The sequence below is a fragment of the Bombina bombina genome, chromosome 5 (genome assembly GCF_027579735.1).
Source record: "Bombina bombina isolate aBomBom1 chromosome 5, aBomBom1.pri, whole genome shotgun sequence".
Taxonomy (NCBI): Eukaryota; Metazoa; Chordata; class Amphibia; order Anura; family Bombinatoridae; genus Bombina; species Bombina bombina.
In genome coordinates this window covers 349,739,983-349,752,031 of record NC_069503.1, presented here as the reverse complement: position 1 = coordinate 349,752,031, position 12,049 = coordinate 349,739,983, and the positions used below count along the sequence as shown (strand labels likewise).

Genomic DNA, 12,049 nt, shown 5'->3' with positions numbered 1-12,049 from the left:
AACTTTCGGCATAAGCATTGAGTTGCTGCCATGTGATTGGCTGATTTTCAATTTGTGTAACCAAGCAATTGAACAGGTGTACCTAATAAAGTGGCCGGTGAGTGTATGTATGTTTGGACCTGATCTGTCGCCCAATTTTGTATATTTGTATGCCTAGAGTTTATGCTTTTAAATGACCTAATAAAGACATACTTTTAAGCTATACTCACGGCTGGAACTTTTTCGCTTCATATTGGATATATATATATATATATATATATATATACACACACATAAATAGATAATAGAAAGCACACTGCACATGCATGTATCACAAGAAGCAAATAATTAAAATATTTATGTATAAATGGTACACAGTCTATTCATAATTGTGAAAAAGAAAAAAAAAAATTTCTTGGATGCAGGTAAAAAATGATATAATTTATTGTAGACAATGTGTATATATATATATATATATTCATTCCACATCATACCAACAAGAAAGATATGATGCGTTCCCTGTGCCACCAGGCACCCTTCCTCAGTTGGAGATGGATTTGTCTAGTAAGTTTTTTAATGTTGCATGAAAATGGTTGCTCACTGAAACTGAAATACATAGACAAATACTTACATATTTGCTTGATCTCTGTTTAAAGTGTAATAACTCAACAAGACAGGGATATTTTTTTCTTGCCTGCTGGAGCCTTAAACTGGAATAAAGAATTATAACTAATCACAAAATGTCAGTTTGTATTGCAAATAAACAGAGAACACGTCTTTTGTGATTACAACCTGTATACAAATGTTCCAAACTGACTCCTGGCTTATACTGACCAAAAGTCGGAAGCTGTTTGTATAGTCAAATGAGGATAGAATAATACACGCACTAGGTTTTATAAAGTGAGCTTTATTATGTTATTACACACACATCTTCAGAATATTGTTAAATAATTTAGCACATTTAGATCAGATAGGTAGTGTTGCTAACCACTTTTATTGCTGGGCATGTCTGAAAAGGAAAATCTAGAACTATTCTCCACCAATCATAACTAAACAGAACATTAGAATGTAATATATATATATATATATATATATATATATATATATATATATATATATATATATATATATATATATATATATACACACACATATACATATATACACACATACATACACACACGTGTATATATATATATATATATATATACATACATGCATACATATATATATATATAGACATACACACACATTATACATATTTATATACCATATTTAAACTCCTATTACTGCTTATAAACACTGTCACATTTTTCAAAAACAATTATAAGAACATGTCAGTCACAGCATTATTTAGTTATTTGATTAATTTAATATAAAAAATAAAGGAAAAATGTGAATAAAAACAAAACAAAATTAGTATCTAGTCGGTGCTGTAGGTTATAAATTTATTTATAAAGGCTTCAAATCACCAAGTATAACATAGTGTCCAATGAGTTAAATGTATAAATTAATATATAAATATATATATATATATATATATATATATATATTTTTTTTTTGTTGAAGTGGTAGATTACACTAATCTCTAAGTGCTGTAGCCAGAAATTTTTAAAGGATTATATGCAGTTCTTAAAGGGAAATGATACCCAAATGTTGAAGCACTTTAAACTGATGCAGCATAGCTATAATAAGCTGGCTAGAAAATATCACTTGAACATGTAAAAAGCAAGATATTTTACCTCAGTAGCCATGTCCCATCGTATAGGGACTTTAAGCAGCCTATCAGGATGCTAGTTCTGGGATTTGCAAGTGAGCCTGCATCTGGCATGTGTAGGTACAGTCCTGTTACTTCCCTACTCAGTTTAAGGACGTTTACTATATAAGCTTGTAAATTTTTAGTGAAAAGTGCCGTTTGGCTAGCATGGCTACTGATAAGAGGTGGAAATGTTAACTCATGAGAAGAAAAAAGAAAAAAAATACTTTGGTGGTGGGCAGTCAGGTTATAGCGCATATTCACTTCAAAATGATGAATTAAGGTCTCTTTAATTTATTGCATAGTTTCTCGATAGATTTACCAGATCGGGAACATTTACTATCACTGAACCTGCAATGCATCCTCAAAGATACATTTACCTTGGTGTCGGTTGTAAGGCATTTCTTATTATTATAGCTCTTAAATTAAAATTAAAAGTTATTTGTGGTAATTTTTCATGAAGCTACAAAATTAAACAATGATAAATAAAAAATGAAAATGATATTATGTACATGAGAAACATTTTCTGTCAATTATAAAAGTTACTTTAATATGGACAGGAGCATATATATATATATATATATATATATATATATATATATATAAAAACAAGCATATAGTTAAAGATAATTGTAGATCCATGGATATATGGGAACTAGAGATCACATTATATGATACCCCAGTTTGTATGACAAGAGAACATTGCGGGGGGACAGTCACACAAACCGTGAAAACAAAATTTATGCTTATCTGATAAATTTGTTTCTTTCTGGACATGGAGAGTCCACAACGTCATTCCAATTACTAGAGGGGAATTCAACTCCTGGTCAGCAGGAGGAGGCACAGAGCACCTCAGCAAAGCTGTTAAGTGTAACTGCCTTACCCATAACCCCCAGTCATTCAGCCAAAGGATATGGAAAAAGGAAGAAACACAAGTGTGAAAAGGTGCCTGAGGTCTACTCAAAAATACTGCCAAATTATAATAAAAAAAGAGGGCAGGGTCGTTTCCATGTCCGGAAAGAAACACATTTTGCAGGTAAGCCACTGAGGTGATCTTGTCCGATTGGAATCTTATAAACCGGACCAATGACAGTTGAGGCCACGCTGATAGGGCATTGATGATAGCTCTCAACTTCAAGATGTTTATGGGAAGAGAGGACTCTTCCCGAGACCACAGGCCCTGAGCCCTTAGAGGGCCCCAAACAGCACCCCAGCCCGACAGGCTGGTGTCCGTAGTCACAATTTCCCAGGAAGGTCTCAGAAAGCAAGTGCCCAGAGACGGATGTTCCTGTGACACCCACCACGAGAGAGTCTCTTGTTAGAGGGTCCAGATTTATCCTTTGAGATAAATTCGAATGATCCCCGTTCCATTGACTGAGCATACAAAGCTGCAGCGGTTGAAGATGGAACCGTGCAAAAGTAATGATGTCCATGGATGCCACCATCAGACCAATCACCTCCATGCCTTGGGAGACTGGAGAGAAAGTCAGGAAGCAAGAATCTTGTCTTTTCTGACCTCTGTGAGAAAAATCTTCATGGACAGGGAATCTATTATAGTCCCTAGGAAACACACTTTGGTAGATAGAACAAGAGAACTTTTTTCCAAATTCACCTTCCACCCATGGGAACAAAGAAAAGACTACAGCATCTCTGCATGAGATTGGGCTAGTTGAAAAGATGACGCCTGAACCAATATGTCATCTAGATAAGGCAACACAGCAATTCCCTGGGATCTGATCACAGCCAATAGCGCCCCCAAAACCTTTGTGAATATTTTGGGAGCCGTGGCCAGACAAAATGGAAGTGCAACAAATTGAAAGTGCTTGTCCAGAAATGCAAAACTCAGATACTGATGGTGTTCCCTATAAATGGGAACATGAAGGTATGCGTCATAAACTGACCTTCCTGTACCAAAGGAAGAATGGAACGAATAGTTTCCATCTTGAAGTACAGCACCCTGAAGAATTTGTTGAGGCACTAGAATGTGCCAAAAAGTTCCCTCCTTTTTGGGAACCACAAATAGATTTGAATAGAACCCTAGACCCTGTTCTGCTAGAGGGACAGGAACAATTTCTCCCAGAGAGTAAAGGTCCTTTACACAGTTTAAGGCGGCCTCCTTCTTTATTTGGTTTGAGGATAGTCTTGACAGGAGAAATCTGCCCCTTGGAAGGAAAGACTTGAATCCCATTCTGTAACGCTGGTAAATTATGTCCACCGTCCAAGGGTCTGGGACATCGCGTATCCAGGCTTCATGAAAAAGAGAAAGCTTGTCCCCCACCTGATCCACACTGGAATCAGGGGCGGACCCTTCATGCTGAGTCAGTAGAAGGCTTCTTGTTTTGTTTTCCCTTGTTCCAGGGCTGGTTGGATTTCCAAGAAGATCTGAGTTGATCTGGTTTTGAAGAGGAGGACTTATGTCCCTTAAAGTTAGGAAAGGAACAAAAATTAGAAGTCTGACGACCTCTAGGTCTATTTTTCTTGCCCTGAGGTAGGAAAGATCTCTTTCCACTCGTAATTTCTGAAATGATCTCAGCCAGACCAGGTCCAAACAGGGTCTTTCCCTTGTAGGGTAAAGCCAAAAGTTTGGCATTAAATAAGACATCGGCCGACAAAGATTTTAACCACAGAGCCCTGCGAGCTAGAACCATGAAGCTAGACATCTTAGCTCCCAGACAAATTATTTGCATATTGGCATCACAGATAAAAGTATTGGCCAATTTGAGAGCCTGATCATATCTTGGATCTCCTCTACTGTAATAAGATCAGACAATGCATTGCACCAATAAGATGCAGCTCCTGCAACCGTAGCAATACTCGCTGCTGGTTACCACTGTAACCCTTGATGGATATACATTTTCCTTAAGTAAGCCTCAAGCTTTAATACATTGGTTCCTTAAAAGAGCAACTATCCTCTACAGTGGGGCAAAAAAGTATTTAGTCAGCCACCAGATGTGCAAGTTCTCCCACTTAAGAAGATGAGAGAGGCCTGTAATTTTCATCATAGGTATACCTCAACTATGAGAGACAAAATGTGGAAACAAATCCAGACAATCACATTGTCTGATTTGGAAAGAATTTATTTGCAAATTATGGTGGAAAATAAGTATTTGGTCAATATCAAAAGTTCATCTTAATACTTTGTTATATATCCTTTGTTGGCAATGACAGAGGTCAAACATTTTCTGTAAGTCTTCACAAGGTTGTCACACACTGTTGCTGGTATGTTGGCCCATTCCTGCATGCAAATCTCCTCTAGAGCAGTGATGTTTTGGGGCTGTCGCTGGGCAACACGGACTTTCAACTCCCTCCAAAGGTTTTCTATGGGGTCGAGATCTGCAGACTGGCTAGATCTTGCTTCTTACAAAGCCACTCCGTTGCCCGGGCGGTGTGCTTGGGATCATTGTCATGCTGAAAGACCCAGCCACGTTTCATCTTCAATGCCCTTGCTGATGGAAGGAGTTTTGCACTCAAAATCTCAAGATACATGGCCCCATTCATTCTTTCATGTACACGGATCAGTCGTCCTGCTCCCTTTGCAGAGAAACAGCCCCAAAGCATGATGTTGCCACCCCCATGCTTCACAGTAGGTATGGTATTCTTTGGTTGCAACTCAGCATTCTCTCTCCTCCAAACACGACTAGTTGTGTTTCTACCAAACAGTTCTACTTTGGTTTCATCTGACCATATGACATTCTCCCAATCTGCTTCTGGATCATCCAAATGCTCTCTAGCATACTTCAGACGGGCCCCGGACATGTATTGGCTTAAGCAGGGGGACATGTCTGGCACTGCAGGATCTGAGTCCCTGGCGGCGTAGTGTGTTACTGATTGTAGCCTTTGTTACGTTGGTCCCAGCTCTCTGCAGGTCATTCACTAGGTCCTCCGGTGTGGTTCTGGGATGTTTGCTCACCATTCTTGTGATCATTTTGACCCCACGGGGTGAGATCTTGCTTGGAGCCCCAGATCGAGGGAGATTATCAGTGGTCTTGTATATCTTCCATTTTCTAATTATTGCTCCCACAGTTGATTTCTTCACACCACGCTGCTTGCCTATTGCAGATTCAGTCTTCCCAGCCTGGTGCAGGTCTACAATTTTGTTTCTGGTGTCCTTCGACAGCTCTTTATTCTTCACCATAGTAGAGTTTGGAGTGTGACTGTTTGAGGTTGTGGACAGGTGTCTTTTATACTGATAAGTTCAAACAGGTGCCATTAATACAGGTAATGAGTGGAGGACAGAGGAGCCTCTTAAAGAAGAAGATACAGGTCTGTGAGAGCCAGAAATCTTGCTTGTTTTTAGGTGACCAAATACTTATTTTCCACCATAATATGCAAATAAATTCTTTCCAAATCAGACAATGTGATTGTCTGGATTTGTTTCCACATTTTGTCTCTCACAGTTGAGGTATACCTATGATGAAAATTACAGGCCTCTCTCGTCTTCTTAAGTGGGAGAAATTGCACAATTGGTGGCTGACTAAATACTTTTTTGCCCCACTGTATAGGAATGGTATTTCTCTTGGCAAGAGTAGAAATAGCTCCTTCTACTTTAGGAACAGTGCGCCATGAGTCACAAATAGAGAGCAACAGGAAACATCTTCTTGAAAATAGGGGAAGGGGAAAAAAGGAACCCCTGGCTTATCCCATTCCTGAGCAATAATTTCAGACATCTTCCTTGGGACAGGAAAAACCTCCTCAGAAGATGGGGAATCAAACTCTATCCAATTTCCAAAGGTTCAGAGTCGTCTAAAGTATCTAGAACCTCCTTCAATAGTAACCGGAGGTGTTCAAGCTTAAATCTAAAATTAACCTCTTCAAATTCAGATGATTTTACTGCTAAAGTCTAAGAATCTGAGAGTTCACCTTCAGAAGCTACTGAAGTATGCTCCTCATCAGACATCTGAGCAAGCGTTGCTAATGCAGTCTTAAGAGTCAGAAACCCTAGAATCAGGCAAATGTTTGTATTTTCTTTTACGCTTACCCAATGTAGGGAAAGCTGACAAAGCCGCTGTTACTGCAAAAGAAACGTGAGCGGCAAAATTCCCAGGTAAATACACCCCCAGGTGGATAAGAGGACATAGAAGGCACAGAAAGAGACACAGTTAATGCTTGGGACGTTTGAGGAGAAAGCTGAGGCATGTTATGCACAGCATCATCCTGAGAGACACTTGGCTCAGAAGGGAGTCATTTATCCTTAAATTTTAAAGTCTTTGATAAACATGAGGAACACAATTGCATTGGCAGAACAATTTGAGCCTCTAAACGCAGTAAACACTTGTCCACTGACACTGACAGATCTAAATCAGGCTCCATTACTGCAGTCGCAGAAAAAAAATATCTTTTAATATCTAAAGATTTAGTAAACCCCTGTTCACAGCTATAGGAATGAAGTTTTCTATTTAATCATAAACAACAAAGGGCCAAAAAGAAAAACCACCTCAGATGCCTGAGGCTCCTACCGTACAAGAGAGGAATACCCCAGTAGCAAAAGAAAAAAGCTTGTACACTGCTCCTCTCACGATCCGCTAAGATGAAACCAGAGATTCTGTATAAACTATCGATGTGAGGCACTCCTAGGCACTACTAATCTCACTTTGGCTCCGCTCCGTAAAAGCGGAAGTGCGGGCATCACGTGAGCAGGGAGGAGAAACACAGGTCACAGAAAAAGACGAGTGCAACAGACAAAGTGGCCTAATAACGACTATTAATGTGAAAATGTCCTCATATAATCATAAACCTGCCACAGAGCCAAAAAATAGAGAACCGCTATAAAATAAAACCTCATAGCGATATCTCTGCACAAGTCCCAATAACTAAATGTTCCTCAGCCAAAAAATGAACTCCCCAAGTGAATTCTCTTTAACTGTGAAAATGTCTCAAATTTAAACATAAAGTTAAATATGTCCCCCAACATGTATCCTTAACTATAAAAGGATAACTAGTGCCAGACTAAAAGGATCCATAAGAGGATTAACCTCCTAAGTGCTGCTCTCCTTCAGTACCTAGCAGGTAAAAGCACTTACCTTAGATCCTGCAGAACAGATGCTGCTCCTTAGGTGTAGCAGGTACTGTACTCCCTGTCATGGACCTGTAGGAAAATAAAGAACAGAGTAACCAACTCTGGCTTTTTTGTAAAGGGGAAGCAAGTGTTAAAAGGCGGCGAGGTAGCCCTTGCTTTTTATTTTAACTGCTTAAAAGCCATGACTAATCTTACTCAAGAGATTGTTGTGGACACAGCTAAAACCCCAATCCTTGCTTGCAGGGAAAAGTACCCATGAAAGGATTAAAATCTTCAGACACCAACTTCGCACAACCTCCATTGACAGAGGCAAAGAGAATGACTGGGGGTTATGGGTAAGGCAGTTACACTTAACAGCTTTGCTGGGGTGAGACAGGGATAGTAGTGTGAGTTTCACACTACAAAAAAAGTGTACATAAATAGCACTCAACCACTCATAATCATCAATTAGAAATAGTCTTCATATGTGAAGTGAAAGTGACAAGAAGGTCAATAAAAATTAACTTTTATTTAGTATGTTTAAAAACATTTTACCCATTAAAAACACAAGACAAACATATGTGCTCTTTGCCTCCTCCTGCTGGCTAGGAGTTGAATATCCCACTAGTAATTGGAATAACGTTGTGGACTCTCCGTGTCATAGGAAAGAAAAAAGGCATTTTACTACTATGTCACAATGACGAGCATAACATTGAAATCAAACCTTTTTTTATTTTTATTTATAGATGTACCTTTTTGTTCTGCATGTATGAACATAGATACACATATCAGCACTTACCTACAGTTAGGCCTTGACAAATAGTGCAAATAATACATTCTTTGGGTAACCCTTTCTTAACTTTACCTCAAACATAAATCGTATGTAGCAAAATAAAGTGTACTCTAAAGTATACATTTTTCTATAATTCATTAATTCTCTTTACATTTACAGTGCTAAAATTAGAACCAGCAACAAAGCTTAGCCAGGGTTGTCCAACCTAATGCCCCATCACACAGCCTCTCCAGTGCTTCCTCTGCGCACCTCACCACGTTCAGCAATGTGCCAACACTTCTTGTCAATTGGCACTTTCATGTTTTCATCATCTCACTAGCTGGGTCACTCCTGTAATCTCTGGATCCAGTGTTTATGGTACAGGATCAAGTGTATATAGGTTTTGTGCACCTAGAGCTATGTGACACCTATATATCTAAAGAAATTTAAAGTATAATTATATATAGGTATATTACTGTTTTAAATGAATATTACAGTTTGTTCACCAGCATCCATATGAAGAAAGCAAATCTAATGTGGTCCTTATTCAAACAGATTGGATATCCCGCCTGGTTTAATATAATACATAAGCTTTAAAAAAATGCACTACAAAGATTATGGCCAATAATGCAAATATATGCATGTTCCATCTATAGCAGCTTGGTATTTAGTACTTTATGCTTCAAGAGTTTGCTGTCTCAATACATTGAATGTTAAAAAACAAAATAGTCCAATCTGGAGTGTAGACAGATGAGTATGGAACTTAAAAGGATAGTAAGGCCAAAATTATAATTTCATGATTTAGTCAGAGCGTGCAAATTTGAAACAACTTTCCAATTTAATTATTTTATGGAATCTGCTCTGTTCTCTTGTTCTTTGTTGAAGAGTAAAGATAGGTAGGCTAATAGGAACTTAGGACTGTGCATATGTCTATGGCAGCAGTATTTGCAACAATGTATAAACACCGCTATACACATTGTCGAAAACACTGCTGCCAGGTAGCTATACTAAGCAAAACTGATAATAGAAATAAACTGGAAAGTGGTTTAAAATTTCACACTTTTGACCATTCCATTGATGTGTAAAATTTGACTGTACTGCCCCTTTAATAATATTCTGTGTTTTCCATTCGCTATCTCACATTTCCTGCTGTATTGATACGTTTAGTCAGTGGAACCATATTCCCGCTGGAACTGTTGGTGCTATTACTGGAAGATCCATTGGCTACAAAGTAGTCTATTTTGTTCTCTAGTTTTCCAAGGCGCTGTAGAATATCATCCAAAAGAACCGCAATTGTTCGCTTTAAGTCAGCTGTTTTAGGGTGAGAAAAAAAAAAAAAAAAAAAAACTTAGTATGGAGAAAAAAAACTTGTAAATAAATCTACTGATATGAGAAATGCAATCTGTCAAATGAGAAACAAGGAGGAGACAAACACAAATGTATAAGTAATGAATCTTTACAGCATTTGTTTTCACACAGTCATGTATGCATATCAAACTATGTTCTTCTTTTACTGTTTTTCTAGATGTGGAGGTAAAATAATAATAATAATAATAAATGGGGGGGGGGAATTTAATTTAAAAATGCCCTTTAATACATATTATCTAATTCCATGTGATCATTTGTAATAAAAGGAATATATTTCTTAAAGATTTGGTTCTGAGTGTCTGTTTTTCCCTGGCCTGCTCTGGAACCCAAGCTAGGGAGTTAGAAAATGTGGTTATGTTTACATAATTGACAGAGTCCAGGTACAGCAGTGCATTTCAAATTCTATTAGAATACACTTGCTTTTACTAGTGCACGACCTGAGACTGTCTCCTCAGTTTGAACATTATTAATTAAAGTCGTAGTAATTTTAACTACAAGCATTTTTGCCAGCACACTGTACACCTTCGATTTAGTTTTAGCTTTTCAAAGAACATTAAGCCATTAAACTTGTTTTTTTCAGATATGATGTTTCACGATTCAGATAGAGCATACAATTTTAATCTTTCACACAAAGAGCAGATTGTCTATATACCGACGAAAATAGGCTATATCAGATCTGAAAGCATTTCCATCTCCAAAGATGTGGCACAGCTCCCACCAACCCAAAAAATAGGTTGATGTAAGAGGGGGCACATTTTGCCCCCATTGCTGTGCCACATCTCGGGAGATACATGTTTCTTTTTATATGTGGACCATCCTAAAACCACTATCTTCAATCACCTTCCCAAGGTGCACAAGACACTGCTTTCAGATCTAATATAGCGTATTTTCGTCGGTATATAGACAATCTTCTCTTTGTGTGGAAGGGGGACAGAGAAAAGGCTGTGCAATTTGTGGATACACTAAATATCAACACAGTAGGTTTACAATCCACATACGAGTATGAGAAAAATACCATTAATTTCTAGGATGGTGAAGGGTCTAAGGAGGGTGGTGTAGAAGTGAAATTATACAGAAAGCCCATTACAGGGAATACAATACTCCATGCCCGTAGCTGCCACCCAAAAAGAGTATTCAATTCAGTACTCAAAGGGCAATTCACCCACTTGAAAGGAAACTGTACTGTTGACAAAGGTTACGAATCTCATGCAGAGTACCTTTCTAAAAGATTTTGGAAAAGAGGGTATGAGAAAGGGCACTTTAAAAAAGTGCATGATGAGATTGCAATTTTGGATAGGTCTGAGCTCTTAAAAGACAAGGGAAGGCTTGGCACCAACAATAAAGACTAAAATGGAATAACCTTTGTCACACAGTATAGTAGGCAATACCACCGGATTTGCAACATTATACGCAAACATATCCCACTACTAAAAGCAGATGATGGTTTGGTGGATGCAGTCTCTAGAGGTTGCAGGTTTGCTTACAGATGTGGAAGAACGATAGGCAATACTATTGCACCCACAGAATTGAGACCACAGGGGACACAACAGAGCTCTTGGCTCAGATTTAAAGGGGTTTATAAATGCAGTTATTCCAAATGCACAGCCTATGAATTTGTAGAAGTGGGCATGGCTTTAAAAGTGCAATAACATGGAGGAGCTAACTGCCGTAAGAGACAGACGTGACCCAGCAGAGCTCTGTACTTTGAGAGTAATAAAGTGCATTTTCCACTATCATTTAACCCCTCTAATCTGCAAAAGTGTCCTGGGGGCATATAGAAGAAGCGCCAAGCCCAAGGGTACCACTTTGGAGACCGGGTTATATTAAAACCCCTTTTGCTCACAACCTGAGGCCTCAGAAGCACGCAGCAGTGACCGGAGGGTCGGGGCTCCGCTCCGGTAGCTGCCAGGATTAGCGCTGCAGATTCTGCTAAGACCGCTGTCATTCGAGAGCCGTCACCAACCACCGGGATCAGAATAAGGCACTGTCTGCAATCCCAGACGGCAACGGAGAGAGAGGCAAGCTGACCCCCACGGTAAGAACTTGAGGAGGGTTGAAGGCAAGCAGCAAGTAAGAACACCTTTGCACTTTTGGCCATATTAAGGGAGACAGTCAAATACATTAATTTTAAACCGGAGGGACTCTAGCGGCACCATTTAATGTAACACAGAGACTGCAT

General features: G+C 38.7%; 1 protein-coding gene across 1 annotated transcript in view; it reads right to left on the bottom strand.

Moving 5' to 3' along the window:
* Window positions 1-8,240: 8,240 nt before the first annotated feature.
* The window catches only part of CCDC126 (coiled-coil domain containing 126), a 40,870-nt gene continuing 37,061 nt past the window's right edge, over window positions 8,241-12,049 (bottom strand). The window contains exon 3 of the mRNA XM_053714148.1: window positions 8,241-9,813. Within this exon, the coding sequence (XP_053570123.1) occupies window positions 9,635-9,813 (179 nt within the window). The 3' untranslated portion in view covers window positions 8,241-9,634. The remainder of the gene's footprint in view (window positions 9,814-12,049) is intronic.